General features: G+C 53.8%; 1 protein-coding gene across 1 annotated transcript in view; it reads left to right on the forward strand.

Moving 5' to 3' along the window:
* Window positions 1-26618, forward strand: part of CDH22 (cadherin 22) — a 67393-nt gene that overhangs the window by 13557 nt on the left and 27218 nt on the right. Inside the window, exons 3-6 of the mRNA XM_045804771.2 lie at window positions 7973-8092; window positions 15890-16057; window positions 19531-19724; window positions 22222-22475. Of these exons, the coding sequence (XP_045660727.1) occupies window positions 7973-8092; window positions 15890-16057; window positions 19531-19724; window positions 22222-22475 (736 nt within the window). The remainder of the gene's footprint in view (window positions 1-7972; window positions 8093-15889; window positions 16058-19530; window positions 19725-22221; window positions 22476-26618) is intronic.

Genomic DNA, 26618 nt, shown 5'->3' on the forward strand with positions numbered 1-26618 from the left:
GAAGGAACTTAAAGCTGAGGGCTAGATGAAACCAACAAGAGAGTGGGTTTTGAGAAAAGAGAGTTAGACTAGACAATCTCTACTAAGAGAGATTGCTGGGGGCACCAGACCCCTTCCCACCAGTGTCGCAACCTGACCAGTGGACAGCAAGATTTCACAGGGTTTTCCTGCCCAGTTCAAGTCTACCTACTTATTAATGCCAACTATGTATAAGACGATGTGCTTGGCACTGTTGAGGATACAGAAATGAGAAGTTCCATCCAACACACATCTATTAGCCACTGCTTTATTCCGGGCACTGCAGGGGATGTAAAGATAAGTAATTGAATTAAATCCACAAATGTTTATTAGCACCCATTATGTACAAGGCCTCCAGTGTACTTGGCTCTGTAGGGGTTGCAAAGATGAGTCACCTAACTTAGCAAACATTTATTAGCACCTACTTTATATATATATATAGCCCCAAGGGGAGAGAAAAATAAGCAGTTGCTTTCAAATCAATAAACATGTATTAGTGCCTACTGTGTACATGGCACTTTGCTAGGTATGTAGGGGATGCAAAGATGAGCAAGACACTCCCCAGACCTCAAAGTGGTGGCAGATCAGTTTCACCTCTGGGGCCAACTCTGGTCAATTGGTAGTGACTGTAAGGGTTGTGTTGAGAAGGAGTCTGAGGCCCCCCATTCAAGGTCAGGAGAAAACGCCGCAATCGATTAGTGATGTCTGCTGCGAGCAAAGGCAAGAGAATGGGGTGGTTTATTTGGCATAGGACTAGCATTGTTGGACCATGGGATTGGGGCTCAATGGGCCATGGAAATGGGCAGGGGTTCTGCCAGAGCGGGGTTCCCATGTATTCCAGTTCCTCTGTGAGCAGTGTCTTTAACAGACAGAAAAGGGCTGTTTTGTAGTACAGTCTGCACTTCTTGGGACATTTACTAAATAACAGCTGTCAGCCAACACTGCTTTCACAGAGCTATTTCCCTTTATTCTCAACAATCCTGGGGAATAAGCAGGGCAGGTATTACTGTCCTCATTTAACCAATGAGGAAATAAATGCAGAGGGAGATAAAGTAACTTGCCTGAGTTTCCAGAGCTGGACCCAGAAGCCAGAAGCAGAACCCAAGCCCCTTGCCTTGGCTTGTGTGGGCCACAGCCATGCACAGGGACTTGATACCTTGCAAAGCACTTTCATATCCCTGATCTCATTTCATCACCCTGGGAGCTCTCCGATAGTGTTAACATGCCCATTTTATAGCTGGAGAAACTGAGGCTCACGAGGGGAAGAGGATAAAATTGGAAGAGCACACTATCTGATTGCTGAATCCAGTGCTTGGCGGGGGGCGGGGCAGGGAGGAAAGGAGGAAGGCAGGAGGCAGTGTGTTCCCCAAGGGTCTCATTCGGGGAGGGCAGCAACAAGCTGGGAGCCTCTGATTGTCCTGTCTGCAGCCAGAGAGAGTGTGGCTCAGCAGCCCTCAGGCCCAAGCCAGGAATCAATCGCTGGCCTCTGCAGAGACAACTTCTAAAGATGTTTTTAATTAAAGTCCAGGAAGATCTATATGTGCAATATCTCCTTGCCTAGCAACGGCACTGGCTCTCACCACCCAGATCAGGGAGAACAGGACAGGAGATTTCTGGTGGGGAGAGGTGGCAAGGCGGAGCAGAGGCCCTGGCCCTCAGGAGTTATCCCCGTGGCCCAGGGAACCTGAACAGTGAAGAGTGGATCCATGCCTTTCTTTGTCGTTTCCATCAACAAATTATTCAACAAACACGAGCAACTTCTCTAAGCCAGGCCCCGTGTCTACATGGCAGTGGGTACAAAGGTGACAAAGCCACTATCCAGCCCTCAAGGGGCTAGCACACAGTGGGTGCTCCGCAGATGTTGGGTGACTGAATGGAACCGAATTATAAGCAAAAAATGTTTGCTTTCTGCAACAGGCAGAGGGATGCTATTGCAGATACTTACAATGTTGCTGTCCCAAACAAACAAGGTGACCAGACTCCTTACTAAAGGGTCCCATTTAAGTGTGAAAAGGACAGAAGAGCATAAAGGTCTCAAATTGGGATGGTAGGAGAATCCTCTCTCTCAGAGGGACAGATTAGATCCCCACACACATTCATGGGTGAGTCCATGGCTGGGATCTATGAGGAGAAAGGGAGGGGACAGTGTCCCAGAGGTCACTGGAGACTCTGGAGAAGCGTGTTGGCAACATAGGGCACCCTTATCCCATTGAGCCAAAATTGCTTCTTCTCTTTGTCCCCCTCCCACTCTCTCCCACTCTCCTCTTGCTTAATATGTATCTCTGCCTGTCTCTGTTTCTATATAAGTCTACTTTCTGACTTTATCTCTGCATTTCTACCTCTTTCTGTCGCATTCCGTGTTCCACTTTCTCCCTGTCTCTATGTATCTCTGCCTCTCTGATGCTCATCTCTCTGTCTCCGTCCTAATTTTTTCCCGTCTGTCTGGGTATCTGTTTGCCCACTTTCTCCCTGCCCATCTCTCTGAATCTCTGTCCCTCTGTCCCTTGTCTCTCTGTCTCTGACCCACTTTCTAGCCCCATCTCTTAGTGCCACCTTCTCTGTCACTTGTCTCTGGGTCTGCCTCCCTCCCCTCCTTCCCAGTAACCCCCCCCCCACCTCTGCAGCCACGTTCCTGCTTTTCCTGCATATCATTAGGCTGCCCTGGCTGGGCGGCCGGAAGCTGTAGAGGCCAGCCCAGTGAGCCAGCATTTTAAGTGATGATCAAAGAGGGAGTTGGGGGGGAGAGTTTGAGAAGGGGTTTGTTTCCCGTGTAATCTGAACGTTCCCAGGGACTCGACAAGTGGTTTTTAATTTTTAATAGAAAGCATTCCGCGCAGTTCTGGCAGCAGCAGGGGGTGGGACTCATTTTTTATAAATGTTTGAGAAGCTAAATGTGAGCTGAGGGTTTCCCCAGGCCCAGCAGGGCAGCAAAGGGAGGTAGGGAAGAGGCACGGATGGTAATAATTACAAACATCTTCATAATAATGACACTTGGTCACCTCATTTGAAGACTCTGTTCTTTTCCAAAGTGCTTCATCTCTTTCAACTCATTAAAGGGCCTCCCTCCTCCAGGGAGGCCAGGAAGATGTAGTGTTATCTCCATTTTACAGAAGGGGCACTAAGGCCCAGTCAGGTCAGTTTTCACACAGCCACACAGCCCAGGAGAGCGCCAGTATGACTTCAGTCCTGGAACTCCCCTCTGCACAGCACTGTCTCCTCCCTGAGCCAACAGGGGCTCCTCCTGGGGGCTCTGCAGCCCAAGTCTGGGTAGCAGTTGGACCTCACAGATAGCAAAGATAAGAGACAAGAAAGGAAAGAATTCTGGCTGGGGAGCCAGGCCATGGGTTCCAATTCTGACTCCATGACAAACCATGTCAGAGCCACCCAGATAAACCAGAGATGAGGGGTGGGCCTGCCCCCCTCCTGATACCGGTGCCCAGGCATCTCCTACTCCAGGCCGAGGGCACAGCCCCAGAGACCTTCTGACCATGCAGAGAGACAAGAGAGGAATAAACTACTGAGCACTGCTACATGCCCAGCTTTACTGGCCATGTAAATCCATCATTTCTAGTCCTCAGGGCATCCCTGGGAGGCAGAGGGGCCCCCTCTAGACTAAAGGTGAGGAAAGAGGTCAAACAGAGAGAAAGATTTGACCAAGGGCACAGCGTGAAGAAGTGGTGGAATCTGAACCCAAGACTCTCTGATGCCAAAGCCCACCCAGTCTCATCTCCTGGCAGGAGAGACTGACGTCTCATGCTGATTTTGCCTGGGAGGAGCACTGCTGACTTGGTGGCATGTGTCGTCCTTGCTTCTTCCTTCCTGGTGTCGGTCTCAGTACATGCACAGTGAGTCCAGGAAGGTCACATGCTGGCTGCATAGACTTGGGTTGCGATCTTTCCTTTCCACTTACTAATGATAGAACCTGGGGAAAGTCACTGAGCAGAGGCTCAATGACTCAGTTTCCTCATCAGTTCAGTCAGGGGCTTGGTCAGTTCTTAGCCTGGGATGCACTTTAGAATCACTGTGGGAGCTTTTAAAAATACCTTTGCCTGTGTTCCACCCCAGGAGAGTCCTACTGAATTGGTCTGGGGTGGGGGTCAGCATCAATTTAATTTAAAACTCCTGAGAGATTCTAATGTGCAACCAGGGTAAGAAGCACTGGTTTCTGTGATCTCTGAGGACCAGCCTTTCCACATCTAACATTCCACGTGGAACCCTGCTCTGAGATCCTGTTTACCCAAGAATCATTTGGGCAACACTTCCTATGCTGGCCTGAATAGAGGCCCTTAACCCCACGTGGCTGAAGAGCTGGCTGGCAGCACCACGGACAGCGACCAGCTCACCCTAGCCAATCCCAGCCCCGCTTCTGGAAGTCTGAGTTTGAACCAGCTGTGATGGGGAGAATCCTGAATGCAGTTCCTCACCATTCCCCTGCTTTCTCTGACTCTTCCCTCTCTTACTTGCCCATCCCCGTCTACTCCTATTGATTCCCCTCCTCCTACTTTATAAGGCCAGGCACATGTGGGTTTTGACATCAGATCGACCTAGGTTTGAATCCTGCCTCTCCTATTTCCTTGCCAGGTGAACTTGACCAGGTACTATTCTCAGTTTTGAACGTGGAGAACTATTTGAGTTCTCACAATGATCCTGAGAACTTGGCAATAATATTACCCTCATTTCACAAATGAGGAAACTGAGGCACAAAGGCCTTCATTACTTAACTTCACTCAGCCTCATTTCTTCATCTGTAAAGTGGAAATCTCAATAAAGCTTACTTTAAGCTTATTTTATAAATTCCATGAGAGAACATACATAAAGGGCTTCTCATAGGATCTAGCACAAAGTAGTTATTCAGTAAACATAATCTATCATGATCATCGATTAATGATATGTAATAATGGGTTTCATCATTATTTATTATTAATTCACATTTTCACCCTTCACTGTGCATAGCAGTTTCCTCGTCTGTAAAATGGGAATGATGCAAGATTGTACTGTGTTGGTTCGTATCAGCTCACAATAGGCAAATATTGATTTTCTGTTTTGTGAGCCACTTGATATCACATTGGTAGCCTGAAAATGGCCATGGTGAGAGTCTCTACACCATAGAAATCAAAAAACACTACAAGGCAGGGCATTCCTCCCCATGCCTCTAGTCCTCAGAGCCTATGGTTAAACATTTACCAGCATACAACTGCATCTACATCACAGAGTTGACCTGAGGACTAAAGGAGGGAGTGGATGTGATGGTCATTATAAAATACGGAACTACTGAATGGAGGGGGGTGACCCTGAGGTGGTCCCGTAGCAGCCACAAGCACAGCACCCTTTTATCTGCCCATTCTGGGGAGCTGCTGACTTGTGAAGAAGGTAGGAGGGAGTCTGGAGCCTGGGGAGCCAGTGGTGAATCACTGACCCTTCACCAGCCCCATGTGTCGGCATTAACTGTAATGGCTGCAATAAAGAATCCCGGATTGGGGAAATGATTCCATCATCCCCGCAGGAGTCCCTGGGATGCAGCCAGGGAGAGGGAGAGTGAGAGAGGGAGAGAGAGAGAGAAAGATCAGCCATTACCCTGGGGAGTCACTCAGCCCGATATTTTGCCTTGCCCAAGGGGTGGGGGGAACAAGCAGAGGGGAGTGACAGGGAGACCCTCTCTCATAACAGTTACAACAGCACTATTTATTGAGCACCAACCATGAGCCTGATGCTTTATATATCTTCTCCCTTCTCAGTATGTCTGTGAGGGAGGCAAGATTGTGCTATTGTATACCGGCATGCCATGCCTCCCGAGACAACAACCTGCATTTTGAGTTCTTAGCATGGGCTGGGTACTGTCCGTGGTGCTGAACATGGAAGTCTGTTTGAATTCTCAAAACAATCCCAGGAGTTTAGTAGTACTATCATTTTCATTTCACAAATGAGAAAATTGAGGCACAAGGGGGTTTGTGACATGCTCAAGGTCAAACTGCTAGTAAGTGGCAGAGTCATCACTGATTGTGATTCAGTACACTGGGCCACCATCCCCAGAGCCACTCTGCCTGTGCTGACTCTGTCACGCAGGAGGGCTTTGACTTTAGAGTCTCTTGGGTTCAAATTCCACCACTCCGTCTCTCGGTGGTCTTGGTCAAGTCTTTCTACCTGTTTGACCTGTTTCCTCACCTGTAACTTAGAGGGGCCCACTCTGCCTCTCAGAAATACTATGAGGATTAGAGATGATGAATTTAAGTGCTTGGTGAAGGGGGACATGCAGTGGGTGCCAGTAGGAGTTTATTCCTTTCTCTTCTCTCTGTATAATAGGTGGCACCTAGAGTTATGTCCCTGGCCCTGAGTAAGAGACCCTGGGCACCAAGCATCGAGAGGGAGGGGGTTTGCTCAAATCCCTTCCCTAGCTTCTCTGGGCAACCCTGACATGGTTGACATGGAGCAGGAGCTGCCAAGGAGAGGCGCATTGCAGGGCCGTTTTAGGAGGCTTAGGCTGGGAGGGGGGACATGGAGAGTGAAATGAGAAATGCAAAAGAGTGAAAAATAAATACATGTGTCTGTCTGGAATGATCGAGGGCCCCAGGCTGGAGGCGGAAGAGGCGGGCGGCAGGCTGGGCTTAGCAGAATTGCTGCAGTAGCACTTCCAGAGCCTCACTCATTAGCCACGCCGTGAATGGGCCTTACTTCCCAGCATGCAGCCCTCCTGGCCTGGAGAGTCCAACCCAGCCCCAGGAAGTCTCCACCCAGAACCTCAGCAGGTCTGGACCCCATCCCCACACCAGCAGGTCATTCAAAGAAGGCATCACCTTGAGGTGACATCTGGGTCTCATCCCCTTGGGTCATATCCTGAGCCCCCAAGACTCCCTCTTGGGTCTTCTACCTCACCCCCTCCCTTCTGGAAAGGTTCAGATGGACCCGAAGGCTTTGCCACCTCTCCATCCAACCCTCCCCCACCCTGCCCTCACCCCCATCCTGTCCAGCCTCACGTCCCAAGCCCTGATTTCGTCAAATTGAACATGATGTCAAATTAGAGCCATCTCTGGGACAGGCCGAGAGAAGCTCCCAGTTTAATGAGGCAGCGTCGAAAATCAATAACTTAATTGCCGCTGTTTGATGGACTTTTATCCAATTTATACTCTCCCCAGCAGCCTACGTGCAGAGCGTGCAGAGCTTGTGGAGAAGTGTGTGTGTGTGTGTGTGTGTGTGTGTGTGTGTGTGTGTGTGTCTGGGGGCAGGGACTGTCTGGGCACCCAGGGGGAGGGGCGAGGAGGGCACCAGGACCCACAGCCAACTATTTCCCGAGGGGAAAGCTGGGTCTTGCCATCCTCCTGCCCCAGATCCAAAAGACACTGGCCTCTGAGCCCCAGTGAACTTGGTTATCTTTCTGGGCTGCCCAACCCCCATCCTGTGGGGGGGTGAAGGAGGGAGGGAAGAGAGGCAGAATTCCCTTGAGAAATCAGGAGGCGCTGGGATAGGTAGAAAGACCCCTGCTTTGGGAGGCAGGTGCCTGTTTTCCAGTCCTGGCTCTAACTCTGACCATGACGACTTAACTGGTGAAGAGGATCATCGCCACTGCCCGCTGAGACTGGGCCCCATCTGCACTGAGAATTTAAAGTGCATTCCCTTAACCTCAAGAACCAAGGACCAGGATTATCCCCCATTTGCTGCAGAGGAAATAGATTCAGAGAGGCTACCTTCCCTTGTCAGATCCTACAGCTGGGAGCCACCAAAGGGAGATTTGAACCCAGATCTGACTCCATAGTCACGCTTGTGCCATAGGAAGGCCTCAGATCAGGAAGCGGGTTGGGAGTCGGTGTGGGGATGGGGACTGTGAAGGGACTAGCTTCCAGGACCTCCAGCTTGGAGCTCCTCCCCCCTTGGAGCTTCCCCCCTTGGAGCTTCCCTGGGATGGGGAGGACAAGCACAGCAGCCCCAGGTGACCCCCTCTCGCTTGGTTCCCCGGGCCCAGGCACGTCGGTGATGCAGGTGATGGCCTCGGATGCGGATGACCCCACGTACGGCAGCAGCGCTCGGCTGGTGTACAGCGTGCTGGATGGCGAGCACCACTTCACGGTGGATCCCAAGACCGGTGAGGGGCGGGGCCGGGGTGGAGGGGCGGGGCCTGGACAGGACGGGAGAGGGCAAGGAGGGCCGGGGGAGGGTGAGGGTAGGACGCGACAGGGAGGCGTCTAGCCTCTTCCAGGATTGCAGAGAGGGAGGGGCGGCCAGGCAGAAAAAGGGAAGGGCTGAGAAACAGAAAAGGATGGGGTGGGAGTTGCCTGCAATACTAGCAGAGAAACAAAATGCAGGATGCCTCCACCATGGGTGCCCTGAAGGGACTTCAGAGGTCCCAACTAAGCAGCCCTCTTGTCCTTGGAGCTTAACCGAACCAAGTGTGTCTGCAGCCCTTAGGGGTCAGCTGGTGAAGGGCACCTTTTCAGTAGTTGTGAAAGCTCCGTTCAAAGGGCAGTCGTTAAGGATCTGATGGAAAGAGATGGAAACCATTACGGAAGAATGGCTCCTTGGCTTCTTTTCCCTCCCCCAACGCCACCGAACACAGTCCCCACTTCACTTTCTCTGAAGTTAGAACCTGATTAGGTCTCTGAGGGGCCCTGCCTGAGGCGAAGGGAGGGCGGAGCCGGAGACTGAGGCTCACAGAAGTGAAGTGCCTCACGGAGGTTGCACAGCTGGGCGTGCCTGCCCATGCCACTGGCCGGTATTCTCCTGGTCCCTGCGATGGGAGGGGCAGGGCAGGAGTGAGGGCTCGAGGGAGACCTCACACCATAGAATGTTTATCAGATGCCATCATGAGGTTTACAGTCCCGATGGGGGCCAGGGCCATAGGCATATGCAGGGGCCATTAGGATGCAAGGTTCTGGGAGGTGGAAGCAGCTGATCTCCAAAGGATAAGAAGGTGTTGGCCCGACCAGGATTCAGAGACAGGCATTCCAGGCAGAGGGCACAGTGCAGGCAAAACTAGGAGGGAAAGAACAGCCTGAGGCCTGAGGGGAATTGCAAGCAACTAGATGGGATGCGGGCTGGCTGGCAGGGGCCTGACTGGGCCAGGTAGAAGCGAGGTTTAAGACCTTGGATTTTATTCTAAGGGTAATGGGGATAAAGGGTAATTCTAAGTGTTATTATTCTAAGGGTAATGGTGTGTCTGTGATCTGGGTTTTGGGTTTTTGTTTGTGTGTTTGATTTGTTGGGATGGGGGATTGAGGATTTCAGGTTATGAGCAGTTCTGATTGTATTATCTTACACATAATATCTTTGTCATTTTTTTTCTCCTTGCAAAAGTAATACATTTTAGGAAACATTCAAATATTAAAGAAAAGAAAGGAAGGACAGGAGGGAGGGAGGGAGGGAGGGAGAGAGAGAGAGAGAAAGAAAGAAAGAAAGAAAGAAAGAAAGAAAGAAAGAAAGAGAAAGAAAGAAAGAAAGAAAGAAAAGTGCTTCCCACCCTCATCCTCTAATTGCTGCCCCAAAGGTAGCCACTTGGTGTATATATCCTATGAGATCTTGGACTCACTCACTTGAAAAATATTAAGTTTTTAAAAAATAGATAACACATTTCAAGGTTCAAAATTTAAAAAGAAGTCCAAACAGATATTTAGTGGAAATTCTTCACCCCTTCCTGTCCCCCAGCCACCCAGTCTGGGTCCCCAAGGCAACCAATGTAATTTTCTTGGGTATCTTTCCAGAGCTATTCTATGCATGTACAAGAAAATAGGTACATGTATTTGTTTTATTTTTTTTCACACAAATGGTAGCTATAAACACACACTCTACACACTGCTTGCCTTTTTCACTTAACAATACATCTTGAAGATTATTCTATATCAGTACATAAAGAGCTTCCTCATTCTTTTATTTAACAGCTGTTGTGGATACACTAAAATTTATTTCACCAGTCCCCTATTGATGGACACTTACGCTGTTTCCAATCTTTTGCTACAACGAACAATGCTACAGTGAATAACCTCATACATATATCATTTTGTGCTTTTGTGAGTATATCTGCAGGATAATTTTCGGGAAGTGGAAAAGCTGGGTCAAAGAGCACATGCATTTGGAATCTGGATAGATAATGTCGAAATGTACCAGATTACACTCCCGAGAGCCACACAGGAAGGCGCCTGTTTCCCCTCCTCCTCACCAACACTCGGGGTTCATTGATGACTTTTAGGCAGGGAAGTGACATGCTCAGGTTTTCATTTTAACAAGATCCCTCGGGCTGCTCTCTATAGCATGGCTCAGAGGCAGGAATTGAATTCAGGGAGACTCGGTAGCCTGGGGTGCCCAGCAGAGAGCCTCAAAGGACAAACACCAAGGCCTGCACCTTTCCCTGGCCCCCACCCAGACTCCTTAACCTGCTCCATCCAGTTAGAAGCCGGAGATAACACGGGCTTGGTGGCGAGGGTTAGTTGAGATGCTGAAGAGGGAGAATGAGGGATGACAGTGAGATCCTGCCAGCGGCAAACCTTGGGGACCTGGGTGAAGGTAGGGAACTAGATTGAGGGAAGAATCTGGGGGTTCCCAACTTTGGCGCCTGAGATAGGAGGGTCCACCATCTACGTGAACAAAAGGAGGAGTGTCGATTAAGAAAACTAGGAGCAGAAGAATTAGTGAATGTGCCCTGGGATCTGGTGCAGAGCTAATTCATTCCATTTTAGCCAAAGCAACTTTAAGAGGAGAGAGGAGGAGGAAAGAAACATCTAGAACATCTAGAAGGCCGTCTGAAATATGGGCCCGGAGCTCTCTGAATAGCTGGGACTCTTTAAGCTTTGGTTTCCCATGTGCACAAGAAGGATAATAATTCCCATCTCACGTGACTATCGTGAGGATCCAACGGAAGAGTTCCTTCCTTCATTTGACAACTCTTTAGCGAGTGCCTGCTATATGCCTGGCTCTGTTCTAGGCTCTAAGGGTGTGGCAGGAGGCACATCAAAGACCCTACCCTCCTGGAGCTTTAATTCAAGTAGGGAATACAGAAAATAAGTCTACCCATGTATAGCATAATGTCAAGTTGCAACGAGTGCTAGGAAGACACAGAAAGCAGGGTAAGGGGATAGACTTTGATGAAGAAATCAGGATGGCCCTTTCTGGGCAGGTGACCTGGGGCAGAGTCGTGAATGAAGGGAGGGTATGAGCCCCTCAGTATCTAGGAAGGAACGTGCAGGCCAGGGGAAGAGTGAGGGTGTGACGTGCTCGGCACAATCCCCGGTACCTCCTGGCAAGCCAAGGGACTGCTGTGGCTACCGAAGCCTTCCTTCGTTCAGCCGAAGGAGGGGGCCCTTCGAGTTGATTCCCCTTCCAGAAAGGGAAGAAGAGACAGAAGTAAGGAGGAGCCAGGACTGAGTCTGGGAGATGGCAGGGGTGAGCAGATGGAGAACCAGACTCCAAGAGAGTGAGGAGGACAGCCAGGTTCTCAGAAAGAGCATCCCCCGCTGCAGGGAGTCAGGAAGAGGGTGGCAAGTGGGAGGCCGTGGAGAGCCCAGGAGGGCAGGAACAGCTCCCGAGAGGCCAGCGAGTGGGCACCAGGCAAGGCAGGTGAAGCAGCACAAATGAGGTCCTTGTCCTAGGGTCCTCCACGTTCTCAGTCTGAGAGGGTCTTTGCTGACATCTCCCAGGAAGGCCCAGATTTTCCCTCCCCTTGCCTTCAGCCCCACCGCAGGAGCCGCCCTGGTGCCATTCCCAGCCCAGCTCCATTTCCCCAGCCAGGAATATTCCGCTGATGCGGGTCTATATTTAGCAGCTGGTGCGAGGTACAGTCTGTTCTCGCTGTGCAGATAGCAGGGAGCAGAGCCGGAACCGGCCCTGAGAGGAAGGTGTGAGGGAGAGGAGGAGGCGGGGCTCCCTGGGGCCAAGTGCCAGAGGAGGAATTAACTTGTGTGCTTTAAAGGCCAGGCCTGCCAGCAAGCCCCCCACAGGGGTGACAGGGATGGCATTTGCGGGCTAATGAGGCATCGCTTGGGCTCCGGGGCCCCTTCTGCAGAATTTGGAGGGGACAGCGGGGGTGGCGAGGACAACAGCTGGAACGGGGGAGGGGGGGTGATGGGTGAGGACAAGGCTGCAGGGAGCTGTGGCCAGGTTCTAATTTTCAGCCCCCGCCCACCACCACCCCCGCAAGACTAGAAAGATGCTCTCAGAGACTCCAAGTTCTCTGCTGAAAATTCTCAACTGGGCCAGAGATGTCTGTTTTCCTGAGATGAATGAAACAAACCTTTGCTGAGTACCTTCTAAGCCAGATCCTGGGGTCAGGATGATAAACTAAGATCTGGTTTCTGCCCCCACTGGGTTTTTGTTCCAACTTTTTCTCCTCCAGAGAGGCCAGAAACAAACAATGACACCCAGCCTGTGAGAGGGGAGACAGGGTCTGTGGCAGTAGGTCAGGCAGTCCAAGTGTTTATTAATCACCTACTATGTACCAGACCCTATAGGTAAGATAAGGAGAAGGCTAGTAGGACTCTTTGCCATCCTGGAACTTATTGATCAGGTACCCAATCCAGGACTTAGGGCAGTGAGGGGGGATCATGATGGAATCCCCCAAATGGGACACCTGCCGCTGGAAACTTTATCTCATTTAATTCTGTTAAAAGCCTTCCAACGGAGTAGCCCCATTTTATAGAATAGGAACTGAGGCTCAGAGGCACTCAACAACTTGCCCAAGGTCAGATAGCATGTAAATAAATGGTGGAAGGAAGACTTGAACCAGTCAGTCTGACCCCAAAGTCCCTCCTTTCTGCACGGCCTCATATCTGACTCGGTGGCCCCTATACATAGTACGTCCTCAGTAAGCGTCTAATAAATGAGTGAAAGAAGCTATTTGCAGGGCCAGAAGGTTTCAAGAACAACTGCATGGGCCGATTTGGGAATTTTTCCCCAGAGCCAGGAGAAAGGCACCAGCCCCCAGGGTGCTCCTCCCAGCGTCAGGAGGTGAAGTAGGGAGCAGAACACAGCAGGTAACGACATATGCCATCAATTCTCCCAACCCTCTAGGTAAAGTGACTTTGCCACTGCTACCATCAAGAGGTGAAGTCTTGAGGGGTGCCTGGCTGGCTGAGTTGGTAGAGCATGGGACTCTTGCTTTCAAGGTCATGAGTTCGAGCCTTATGTTGGGCATGGAGCCTACTTAGAGAGAGAGAGAGAGAGAGAGAGAGAGAGAGAGAGAGAGAGAGGTGGAGTCTTGAATCTGGGAGCAGAAATGATGTTCTGCCCGAGTCCCACGTTAGGCCTTAAGAGGACTTGCAGCCTTCACTCTTCTCTCCCAAGACCCCATCTAAGGAAACGACCCCAGCCTGTTGAAGACAGGAGACACTCCAGCCGACAGCCAGGACCCCCTGCCAGACCTATGCACCAGGCCACACTGGGCCTTCTGGCTTGCTGAGCCTCTAGTGAAATGTGGCTGCAGGAGTGAGCCCAGGAGAGGAACAGGCTGGAGAACATGATTTCTCCATCAGATATCTACTGCTCTATGACAAACTGCCCCCAAATGCGGTGACTTAAAATAGCAACAGTTTTTTACTTGTCATTATCCTGTGGGTTGGCTGCGCAGTTCTTTGTGCTGGGGTCACTCGTGTGGCGACAGGCAGCTGGCAGATCAACTAGGACAGCTGGCGTGGCTGGCCCCCTCCCTCCGTGTGGCCTGCCGTCTGGGACTTTTTCTCAGCACAGTGGCCTCAGGGCTCCAAGAGGACAGGCCCCAGCACACAAGGGCTCATCAAGCCTCTGCTTTTTGTCACGCTTGCTGATGGCCCATTGGCCAAAGCAAATGCAGGGCCAAGGCCAGAGTCAGCATGAGAGGGGGTGAGTGTGTGCCTATCAGCGGGTGTGCTCTGTTGGGAGCAGTCGTCATCCCAGGCTGTCACTGGGTGGGATCCCAGGGCTGGGTCTAGAGGTAGCATGGCCTCTGGGTACCCACCTCCTGGTCTCCCAGAGATGGCACCTGATTGTCTACAGGGCTTCGTGACCAGTCGCCAAGTGAACAGAGGCTAGTGTCCCTACTTCCTCTGGAGCTGGAAGTGGCAGGGACAGCCACATGAGCAGGGCCTGCGGGTGTGGACCTCAGCCAGAGCCCTGCTCCAAGCCCTACTCATGAGCTTTCAGTGCACAAGCTCACAGATGCGCAGTGGCCCCAAATTCCAGCAACGCCTCTACATTCAGGGAGGTCCTGCATGCAAAGCGCATGCACACAGCTTAGCCCGCAGTAAGGGCTCCCCGGGGCGGCTCCCCTCCCCGCCCTTCCGGCTGGTTCACTTAGGGAGCCCCTGTCTCTGGCCTGGTGGCCACTCCACCGTCAGTCTGTCTGTCTGCCCTCTACTTTCCACCCTCCACCATCTTTCCTCCCCCTTTCCCATCCCTGCGCCTCCCTGCTGTCTGGGAGAAGGGCTATTGGCTCTGTCTCTGTTGTTCTCTGCCTTCCTTTCTCCCCTCTGTTCTTTCTCCGGTGCTCTGTTCCTCTCTCTCACTGTCCCCTCCTGAGTGCGCATTTCTCTCTGGCTTGACCACTCCCCTCTCTCCTCTCTTTCCTTGCTCTTTAGGTCTCCCTTGCTTCCTGTTCTCTGTCCAGGGCTGCAAAGCCACAGCTGACAGACCAGCGGAGGCCCGGCCCTAACCTCATCGCCAGAAGGGCACCCCGCTCACAGTCCCAGTGTTGAGGCTGGTCAAGGAGGTCTGGGGTTGGTGGGGAGCACGCTGCTACTGGCAGCTGGTGGGTAGCATTATCCCGCCCAAAACGTCAGTAGTGCCAAGGTTGAGAATTCCTGTTCTGTAGAGAGGTATTGCAGTTGTCCCATTTTCCAGATAAGGAAACTGAGGTTCAGAGGAAGGGATTTGCTCAAGATCACATGGCCAAAAAATTGCAGATCTGGGCTCTTGATTAGGTAGACTACACATTTTCCATTATCTCCATGTGATCCCACAAAAGCAGGGCCACCTCCTACATGCCCTACCCCCAGCCCTCCAGCTCCACATACAAATACACACATACACGAAAACACTGCAGCCTCTCCCCTCATTCTGGCGCCTTTATTGGAGTCTGGGGGCTGTTTGGGGACATCAGGAGTCGGAGATTGGGTTTTATGGGGCGCATCATGGGGCTGCTGGTGCATGACTCCACCTGGCGCGCAGGCCCCAGGCACCACCTGTCACCACCTGGTACTCGGCAGGTTGGAGCAAGTGGTGGGGGAGGCTCTCAATGCCTCATCGACTCTCCCCTCCACTTTGGTCTCTCACTGGCAGGGAGACAAGAAGCAAGGCTTCCGCTCGGCAGAATTAATCTTGCGGTCACCCCCATTCCTGCTGGCCCTGCCCCTCTTGCATCAACAGCTTGAGGGGCTGTCTATCAGTGATTAGCTGGTGCCTGGACAGAGAATCTAGGGCTGGGCCTGGGCACGGGGACCCCGAGGGCTGGGGGACGACTCCATCACGGAGAGGGGCGTGTGAAAATAAGAGTGTGCACATGTGTGGGTATGTATGGGAGCTCGTGTGTTCTTGTGTATATACTACATAAGCGTGTGAGACACACCTAGTGTATGTATACAGGTGAGTGTGACTCCAAAGTGAGTATGCGTGAGCGTGGGTGTGAGTCCAGGGCACCAGGTTAACACGCGCCGAGCTGCTGCTCCGCGCCTGGCTCTGCTGAGGGCCGCTGACTGAGCGATCAAACAGCAGGTGTGAAGGTGCGTTATCTGTGTGAGCACGTGGCTGAGTGTGCGTGAGCGTGTGCGGCGGCTGCCGAGCCTGCGCCTGCACTGTCCCTACACACGTGTCTTCGGCATCCCCTCCTGGACTGGCCTGCACCCAGCCTCTGCCTGCAGAGGGGACTCTGTAGCAGCTGGCAGCTTGCGGGGGGGGCATCCCTGGCCTCACTGTCACTCACCCACAGGTGTGATCCGGACAGCCGTGCCCGACCTCGACCGCGAAAGCCAGGAGCGCTACGAGGTGGTGATCCAGGCCACAGACATGGCGGGCCAGCTGGGCGGCCTCTCTGGCTCCACCACCGTCACCATCGTGGTCACCGATGTCAATGACAACCCACCTCGTTTCCCGCAGAGTAAGTGGGGCCTTCCCAGAGGGCGATGGCTGCATCTGCGTCCATCTGGTAGACCCCCAGCACGCCTCCCATTGGGCCTCCGTGGGTCCGTCCATCCTTCCAGCTGCCCACCGAGCTCATGCTTCCCTTTAGGCTTCCACCACAAGAGGGGCTTGAATCTGTCTGTCCACCTGAGTCACCCATTTCCCCCCAGTGCTCCTCCAATCACGCTTCTCGCAGAGGAAGTCCTCCAAGTTGTCTGATTTCCCACATAGCCCAGTAACACGGTTATCTTCCTACCCCTCACCTTGCTTCCTGCCGAGGGACCCCCATCTGTCCACCTACTCTAGCCTGTCACTGGCCCACCCACACCCCACTCCCGCTTACTCCATGTCATCTGCCACTGACCCAAGCTTGCAAAGGGAAGGGCTGGGGGTGGGGTGAGAGACACAGGAATGTAGACAGTGGCTGTGGACAGACCCAGGCCAAGGCCTGCCTGTGCTGCATGGAGAAGCGGGGTGCTGGAGTGACAGGCCTGTCCCCACGATGAGCCTGGAAGGCAGGGTGCTGTGCTTTTGAATTAGGAGGTCTTTCCACTCTCTGCCTCTCTTGGCACAACAGGGGACAGGGGGTGGTTCTCTGGCCGAGTCCCCCACCTCCCCGTCAGCCAGTCCCTCTGTCCAGCCTTGGGCCGAGAGCCGTGCCGGGGAAGCCGCCGGAGCTGGCAGAGACTAAATGCCGCGGGGAGACGGGCTGATCCCTATCGGGGAGTCATTACTCGAGGTCTGCTGCTCTCACATTAGGCCCGCCACAGGGGACTGACCCCCGCGAGATAAGGGAATCCAATCCCTTAGCTGAGAGCGCACCATCATCGGGGCCGAGCGCCTCAGCCGGGCTCAGAGCGGGGTGGGCAGAGCCACCAGCCAGCTCCGTGTCGCCAGGGAGCCGGGCGCAGAAGCCGCCCCCCCTACGCGGATGGGGGAGCTTTGAGGCGCCGCGTGGAGGGTGGGGGCCACCCAGGCTTCTGCCCAGTTGTACGAGGCTCTGTGCCAGCTCTGAGCGGGAAGCGGTGGGGCAGAGCAGAGAAGAGGGACCCCGGGCCCCAGGAAGACTCGTTTATTCATTCATTGATTCGTTCCCTCTTTATTTTTAACACTTCTTTGTTGTGTAATATGTATACAAACAGAAGACTGTAAAAGACAAATGTCCAGTTTGGCACCTAAGTATAAAGCGAACCCTCCTGGAGACCACACTCCTGGACTCCAGAAGCCTCCACGTGCCTTTCCTGAGCCTAACCGCACCCCCCACACCCCCTCTTCCAGAGTCAACCATGACCCGCTTTTGTGATCGCCGCCTCCTTGCTTGAGAGCCAGTTTACCTACATACTCATCACCAAACGCTGTAGCTTAATTTCACCTGCTTTTTTAACCTCAGATGAGCAGATCATACCATATAACCTCTGTGCCCTGCTTTTTTTTTCTTAAAATTATGTTTATGAAATTGTTAAGTTGCTGCTTGTCCCTATAATGAATTCATTTCCATTGCTGCACAGTGTCCCATCATTTCTCTATTCAGTGTTGATGGACGTTTGGTTTGTTTCCAGTTTGAGGCTCTGAACGTTGTTGCACCTTGTCGAACATCTCCAAGTGCCGGTTTGCACGCGCGTCTCTGGTGTATATACACGCTGGAACACAACAGCTGGCTCATGGGATATACTCATCTTCGGCTTTACTAAACAAAGCCAAACTGGTCCCCCCATGAAATAAATGCACGTATCCACTGCAGCCCACCCTCACCAACACTTGCTGTTGTCAGACTCTTGAATCTGTGTTAACCCGGTGAGCGCAGACCCACGCTCCTTTTCATTCATTCGCTCCCTAGTCACTCACACATTTCATTTATGCGACAGTCTGGTGTTCTGCCAGGCTCGGAGAATGCCTGATGAATAAGAGATGTGGTTCCTGCCTCCAGGAGTTCACACCCCGGACAGGGGAGAGAGGAGAGAGCAGGGAGAGAAGAGGCAGAAACTGATAGGGAAAGGCAGGAATCCTTACCGTGGGATAAGCTAGGTGGCCCTGGGGCACAAGACTGGAGCCTGGAGGTCAGTCTGAGAAGGCTCCCTGGAGGAGGGAACATTCAGTAAGACTAAAGGAAGGGTAGGAATTGGAGAGGGCACAGCAGAAGGGAGAATAAAGAGAGGCGATGCCTAGAGATGAGGAATTATACGAACTTCAGGCAGGCTGAAGCTGGGGTCAGGGAGAGGGAGGCTGAGGCTGCAGAAGCCGGCAGGGGCCAGGCAGCGAGCGTCCTGTAGAGCAGGCCAAAGGGCTGTAGGGCTCCATCGCAGGGCAGCGGGGAGCTATGGAAGGGATTCCAGCGGGAGAGTGGCACAGTCAGCATGTGTTAGAAACAGCCCCTCTGGCTGCCACGTGAGAATGATTCAGAGGCCACCCCTCCACACGAGGGGTGTCCAGACCTTGGGGTCTCCAAGAGGCTCATCCTCAGCTCCACAGGCCCTGCTTCACCTGCGCTGGCCCCTCATTTAGCAAATCACCCTTATCTCGACCTCAACTCTGGGAAGAGAGGAGGGTACCGTTTGTGTCCCATCTGGCCTCATTCCCTCGCATTTCTGCTCTGCTTCTCCCCTCTGGCCACAATGGCCGTCTTGCCATTCTTCAAACATACCAGGCATTGCACCCACCTCAGGGCCTTTGCACCAGCTGTTCCCTCTGTCTGGAATGCTCTTTCCCACAAACCTGCTTGGCTTACTCCCTCACCTCCCTCAGACTTTTGCAAAAATGTCATCTTCCCAGTGAGGGCTTTCTTGATGACCCTATTTAAAACTCCACACACACCCTCCTCGGCATTCCCCGTGCCCCTTTCCTTCCTTTATTTTTCTCCGAAGTACCTATCACTGTTTGATATACCGCGTGTTTTACTGATGTGATTGTGTGTTTCTCTGCCTGTTAAGAGGAAAGCACTCTGAGAACTGGGATTCGGGTCTGTTCTGCTTGTTGCTATAACCCCAGTGCCCGAACTGCATCTGGGACATCACAGGTGCTTAATAAATACATGGGAACAAAGGAATCAGTGTCACTGACGTCAATAGCAACAGGCAGCGGCATGAAGCCCCACTCTTCTAGCACACTTGGTTCCATTTATCGAGTAGCTGCCATGAGCTAGGCACTGTAGTAAGCGACTCCGTGCCTCATCATCTAAGTTCACTGGGGTAATGACGGTGGCTTTAGGAAGGCACTATTGCCATTCTACAGGTGAGGAAACCAAGGGAGACTGAACCCCAAACATTGCAGGCACTTTTCCTATCAGTCAGCAAATCAACTCAGCGTCAGAATTAGGACCCTCCTCTTTGCACTACCCGCTTGGAAGCCCCTTGCGGACACCGCCCTCCCGGGAGCCCATCTGGGCCCCCCTCTCCTGGTGGAAGTTGGGGTAGGGGCTGCCCCCCTCCCTGTTCACAGCTGTATCCCCTACAGAGATGTACCAGTTCAGCATTCAGGAGTCAGCCCCCATCGGCACGGCTGTGGGACGAGTGAAGGCTGAGGACTCCGATGTGGGCGAGAACACAGATATGACTTACCACCTCAAGGAGGAGAGCGGCAGCGGCGGCCATGTGTTCAAGGTCACCACGGACAGCGACACTCAGGAGGCCATCATCGTAGTGCAGAAGGTGGGGCTTCCCCAGGAAGGGGGAGAGGGCTGGTGGGGGAGGGGCGGGGGGAGGGCACCTCAGAGCAGCCACATGGCCCCATTCCACTCGGGGGATCAGGTCTCTCTGGGGACTCAGGACCAACCTGGGGGAAACAGCGATGGTATCAGTCCCATTTTACAAATGGGAAAATGAGGCACAAAGAAAGTAAGTTGCACAGCTGGTTGTGAGGGCACGGATTCAAACCAGATTTGGATCCGTGCTCGGAATCACTGCGCTGTGCTCCTTCGAGGCCATGCCCTTCACGCTCATCATTTCCTTTAATTCCCATGCTTCCCTCTGAAGAGACGTCAGTCGTTAAGCCCATTTTCACAGTGAGAAAACAGAGGCACAGAGAAAGAAAAGGGCTCACCCAAGATCACACCTGTAAGGGGCAGAGTCAGGATCTGAACCCAGGCCTGGTGACTCCAAGCTCTTTCCTTCCTGAGTCTAACAGCCCTTCTCCCCTACTGACTAGCCCAGGAACCAGAAGCTAAAAGAACAAACTCAGGGGTTCCTAGGGGAAGGGGATGGAGGGCAAATGAAAAGCAAAAATCCATCTTCCAGGACTTGGTCGTGGGCTTGGCAACTCAGGGCTACACAGGCCTTTGAGACCATCGCCCCAGCCCTGCTCTCCCACAGGAGGTCAATCCCCTGCCCTGGCCTGCAAATGATGGTAGGCCTTTGCATGCTTCCAGGTTGGGACGCTCACTCCCTGCCACTGTCCAGGTATTTCTCCTCCTGTTCAGCCAGAATCTGCCTCCCTAAATCTGCCCCCATCAGCCTGGGCCCTGCCTTCTGGGACCCACAGCGACATCCGCCCTCTACGGCCCTTCATTCACTCACTAAACACATAATGACCCGCTCTCTACCTGGCCTGGAGGGTTTGAAAAGAGAGGACTCCCAGTTTCTTCAGCTACTCCCCAGAAGATTAAAGGATAGCAGCTACTGCCTATAATAACGGGTATACTATGTGCCCAGCACCCTTCAACCGCTTTTCACATATGAGCTTAATCAATCCCTACGACAACCCTCTGACGTACTATCATTGCCCATTTTATAGATGGCACACTGAGGCCGTGGCAATTCAACAATTCGCATCTGAGGTCATGCATCCTGCAGAGCACATTAGGGCTATGAGCCCAGGCAGTCTGGCTCCAGAATCTACCCTCTGAAGCATTCTATGGTTTTCAGTCTTCTGAGTTCCATTTGGCCCCTGGAAGATGAGCCCATTTCACAGATGGGTTCCAGCATCACAGAGCAGCAGAGTCAGGCCCCAAGCCCAGCCTCCGAGCTTGCTCTCCTCCCCAGGCTGCCCCTAACCCCCTCCCCCAAGTCAGGCCCCTCCCACCTGCTCCAGCAGTGGCGCCTGCGGTGTCTCCGCCCGGGTGCGCTGGCTTGAGCCCACGCCTGATTGATGACTGGGCTCCAGAGCCCATCGCTCATTCACAGGCCCGGCTCTGGGCTGCCTCCCTGCATCCAGATTTCCCAGGCAACAGGACAGAGAAAGGAGGTGGTCGTGTTTGCTGCTGGAGAAGGTGGGGGCGGGAGGTTCTGAGAGCAAAGTGGGGGAGGGACTATGCACAGGGCAGGTCTCTAGGAAGGGCACCCTTGCCACCCAGAGAGCTGCCCCCGCGGGACTGAGGTGCCTGAGCCCCACCACTGCTATTTCCCTTTGCTGTAAGGTGCTGTCTTTAGGAGGCCGGAGCCAACACACAGCAGTGGAGCTCATTCATCAGAAGGTCACCCATTAGCACTCCCTGATGAGAAGCCAGGCTCAGGGCGGGTTTAGCCAGATTTCCAAGGAAAGCTCTAAGGCAGCCTGGCTTATCGGGCTCAACTCCTATTAGTTGCCGCCTGTGGACCTGGGAAATGTCTCCTTCACCCTCACACCTGAGGCCCAGAGAGGCTAAACAGATTGCCCACAGACACACAGCGAGTCAGCCGCAGATCCAGCGCGCTTTCCTCGCCTGGGGTTAAGGGCCAGGACTTGGGAGCCGCACTGCCTGGGTTTGAATCCTGCCTCTGCCAGGGCCTAACTGCTAAGTGACCTTGGGCCTCGATTTCCTCCCGTGTAAAAGGAGATAATCACAATACAAGCCTCTTAGGGCTGTTGTAAAATTAGATGAGTTAATGTATTTAGCTGGCACACAGTAAGCGCTCCGTGAATTAATAAATGCATGAAATAGCCCAACATACTGTGTTTTGGGGGCGGGAAGTTAGACGTCAGTGTCCTTTAGCCCTGCTGGGCTGTGTGCCCCTCGGCAAGACTGTCCCCGGCAGTGTCGCTTCCTCCGCCTACAACCAGGGAGGGTGGGTCTGGGTCTCAAAACAGCCAGTTCCCACTACTCCCGGCGCCCCCGCAGAGTCAACGTGACCTTGGGCCGGCCCCGCCCCCTGTGGGCCCGCCTCCCTGACTTCCTCTTTCGGCGCCGAGCCCACCCGGCCCACTCACCCGCCGTCTGCTCCCTCCCCGCAGCGCCTGGACTTCGAGTCTCAGCCCGTGCACACCGTGGTCCTGGAAGCTCTCAACAAGTTCGTGGACCCCCGCTTCGCTGACCTGGGCACGTTCCGCGACCAGGCGATCGTGCGCGTGGCCGTGACCGACGTGGACGAGCCCCCCGAGTTCCGGCCGCCCTCCGGCCTCCTGGAGGTGCAGGAGGACGCGCAGGTGGGCTCCCTGGTCGGCGTGGTGACGGCGCGGGACCCCGACGCCGCCAACCGGCCCGTCCGGTGAGACCCCAGCCCGGGGCCACGCCTGCTGCCTGCTCTCCCGCCACCGCCCCGCGGACAGACTGCGGGCAGAGGGGGAGGGGCGGGGGGCGGAGAAGGGGGGGATGGACACAGAGATGCAGCTCAGAGACCAAGGAAACAGATGTGAGAATGGTCACCGAGAGTCAGGGGACTCAGGACAAGGAGGGAGACCCAGGTTCGACAGACACCTCGGAGTGAACAGGGCTCGCCCCAGCCCTCCTCTCTGTCCACGGCGGCTCCCTCCGTGCCCTCCGTCTGTCCATCCACATGCCTGGGACCCCTGATTCCACTCTCTGGCCCACCCTGCCGTCTCAGCAGTTCCCCTTGGCTCCCCTAGGCATCCAGAACTCACCACTTAAAGAACTGAGCGCCAGGTCCGTCCACCAAAAACAACGACCCCAACTTCCCAGTTGTTGAGATCAAAAATGTTGGAGACACCCTGTTTCCTGCCTCTGCCTCACACCTCCCTCCAGGCCAGAAGAAAATCCATCATCCGCACTTAAGCAGCATATCGGGAATCCGACCACCTTCCCTACCTGCACTGCTACCCCGGGTCCAAGCCACCATTTTCTCTTACCCGGATCCGGATCCGGATTCCCGCACTCCACCCACCCTCCGCTGGTCTCCCTGCTTCTGCTCCACCCCTCTTTAATCTAGAACTGGCCGGGGGGCGGGGCCACACGGGCTGATCCTGTCCAAAAGGAAATCAGAGCGTGGCCCTCCTCTGCTCAGAGCCCTCCAGAGGCACCCACCTGGCTCAGAATAAAAGACCAGGCTCTCACCATGCCCCCCAGACCCATGAGATCTGGCCTCACTGTTTTTTCTCAGACCATTTCTCCCAAGGCCCTCCTTCCCAGGGAACCCCTGGCTCAGCCACACTGGCCTCCTCACAGCTCTGCAGATACACCAAGCTCACTCCCCCTTAGGGCCTTTGCAACGGCCATCCCCCTGCCTAGAATGTTCCCTCCCTCACATCCCCACGACTGGTCCTCTTGCTTTCTCCAGGCCTTTGCCCAAGAGTCACCTCAGTGAGGCCTTCCCTGACCGCTCTTTCTAAAATTTCAACCCCACCCCAGCCCCCAGCCCCAACACTTCACATCCCCTTTCCTCATGTTACTCTGTCTTCAGTAGCCTTCGTCACCATCTGACACGCTACCTAGTTTTCTGACTCCGCTGTGTGTCTCCCGCTACAAGATAAGCCCCTTGAGGACAGGGAGTTCTGTGTGCTCGCCATGTTACCTGACGCCCTGCACTCAGGGGACACTCGCTGACTGCAGTGGTGAGTGAATGAAACGGAAAAGCAGAGAAAAACTGAAAAAAGAGAGAGAGACTCAGAGGCCTGGGGAGAGACCCACAGTGAGAGGAGGAGGTCGGAGAGAGGGGGGAGCCAGTGGAAAGACCACGAGAAGAACTACAAGAGGCAGAGGACCCCCCCCCCCCCCGATCATGGAGAAACAGAGGAGATTTGCTGAGAAAGCCAGAAAGGGAAGAAAGAGAAACAGACACAGGGAGAGAGAAGGGCGAGCAGGGAGAGAGGCAGATGGGCAGAGGGGAGGGAATGCTGCAGCTGTCAGTGTCCCTGGAAGGATTTGGGAAGTCTCTGACTGTGGCCCAAGTTGGAAGAAGGTCAGGTAGAAGAGACAGGAAGAAAGGTTGTAGCAGAAATGATCCGGAGGAGGTCAGGGATGGGGGAAAGGGCCATTGTTGGACAGACAGGAAGGAGATTCCTGAGCTCCCTGCGTCCTCCCCGAAACCCCTGTACATAATCAGTAAGTAATCCCCGAACCAACTATACACGAGGCTCTGTGCTGAGCATTGACGAGAGGGAGAAGGGAAGTTAATTTGAGGATCTCTGCATTACATGGTTCCAGATGGGTAACATTCCCCTCATCGTCTGTGTGAATGGGTCTCTGAGTTGTACAGTGCACAGCCTGTGTGATCTTACATGGCAGCCCTGGGTGAGGACAGAGAGACACCATCCTGCCTAACTGCCTATGGGCTCCCAGACTGGGAAATAGCCTCAGGGGTCTTAAAAGGCTTCCTGGAGGAGGCAGGAAATGAACTGAGCTGGGACCTGGGTATGGTCAGGCGTAAATACGAGGTGAAAGGCATTCCAGACAGAGGAACAGCGTGTGCAGACATACAGAGGCAGAGGTAGATGTGCCTGGAGAAGAGAGCAGACCGGGGTGGCGACAGTGGACTGAGGGAGATGAGGCAGCAAAAGTGAAGTCTGACGGGCCTCAAGGGTGGGCTGAGGAGCTCAGACTCAGGCCAGAGGGTCAGAGCGACGGGGCTGCCTCTGCCCTCCTCACTGCCAAAACCATCCAGCTGCCTCTGAGCTCCTCTGCCGCCCTTCCACTCAGGCTGTCAGGAGCAGCCCCCAGCCTCTGGCTGGGCCACAGACCTCTCTCTCCAGGAAGGGATTATCACCCATGTGTGTGAGGCAGCAGAGGCCCGGGGAGGGGAGGAGGCATCCCTGGGCTCTCCCCGAGGAGTTGGGAGCCAAGGGTAGGGGCTGAGTCCTCGCCTCCCAGGTTAGTGCTCTAGTCTGCCTGCTCCCCTCCCCTGCAGCGCCGCTCTCACACCCCCTCTCAGTCTTCTCCTTCCTCCCTCTGTTGGTTTCCCTTCCCTCCGGCTTTTATCTGCACTGAAAGGGCCAACTTTGAAACCAGCTTTTCACCTTCTTTCATCTCTCTTTGCTGGCCCCTTCCCTGGGGCTCCTCAGATGTGGAAGCAGTGAGAAGCTTGAGACAGGTCCAATTTACCACCACAAACATTTACCCAACTCCTGCTCGTGCGGAGAGCCAGGCGGGCACGCGGAGATGACTCAGCCAAGGGCAGAGCTGGGGGTGAGCGCCCTCTCTGCAGGGGGCAGACGTGGAAACAGGAGGCCAGTGAGGGGCCACTGAGAGACAGAAGGGCTCCTCGCAGGGCAGGCGTGCTGCCCAGAGCCCAGCTTGCTGCCTCAGCTCCCGAGTTCTCAGGGTCGTGAGCTCAGTCAGCGCTTACACATTGAGTCAAGGGGGGAAACAGTGGTAATAGGACCTCATCCCTGCCCACAGAGAGTTTGCCTTCTCCTGGGGGGACACAGTCATCGAGTTGTAAAACATTTGTGACGCAAGTCGTGAAATAATTGCTGTTAAGAGCTATGAAGGAGTTAAACAGAGTAATAGGGTAAGGAGGATTGGGGGCGACAGGGGCTACTGTGGTTCGAGTAGTCCGGGAGTTGACAGATGAACCGAGATCAGAATGATAAAGTGAGAGCCAACCCGCAAAGATGTGAGGAAGAACGGTCCAGGTAGAGGGAACAGCAAGTGCAAAGGTCCTGGGGCAGGGGCAGCTTGGTGTGTTCTGGAGATGAAGAGATTAAGTAGTATCCTGGGTCCTGGGAGATTTTACCTAACACACTCAGCACCTGGGAAATACAGAGATGCAGATACACAGAGCGGTTTTTCTGAATTCCCGCACTGGGGAGAGGGAAAGTACCTCATCTTAGTGCATTTCTCCCTCAGGAGGTATCATACTCAGTTTATAGATGAAGAAACTGAGGGTCAGAGAGGAGAAGTGACTCTCCCAGCATCATTCAGCTTGAAGGGGGGAGGAATGATTTAACCCATGATTGTCGGCTTCCTGAGTTCAGCCTCCTGTTGTTTTACCCCGGCTTCTTACTCTCTCTGTGGTTAGGTGTCCTCCCCCGTGCATAAGGCACAGAGATGTGTCGGACCTAGGCCAACGGGAAGAATAGGCCGCCATATGAAGGCATCTAGTGACAGATCTAAGTCTCAGTGGTCTTGGGCTGAGGCCAGAACTCCATGGAGGGGTGAGTTCTCAGTGCACCATGGAGGGGAATGAGCACAGGCTTCCCCAGTGGCCCCCAGCAAGGCTGAAGAGGTGAGGTTGGAACAGGGAGAGGCTGCTCCAGGTTGGAGTGATGGTGGGGGCCGGGAAGCAGGAACAGAGATGTGGATCCGGGAGGCTAAGTTCAGCAGCAGGGTCATCAGCTGGGTGAGCTCATGGCAGGGTGGGGAGAGATGAGGACAGAGGGATGCTTGGGCCAGGCCGGGAAGGACCTTGAATGTCAGGTGGAGAAGTGGGGCTCTATGCTTAGGTGATGGGAACCCT

The sequence above is a fragment of the Ursus americanus genome, chromosome 22 (genome assembly GCF_024610735.1).
Source record: "Ursus americanus isolate L20-20 chromosome 22, mUrsAme1.1.p, whole genome shotgun sequence".
Classification (NCBI taxonomy): domain Eukaryota; kingdom Metazoa; phylum Chordata; class Mammalia; order Carnivora; family Ursidae; genus Ursus; species Ursus americanus.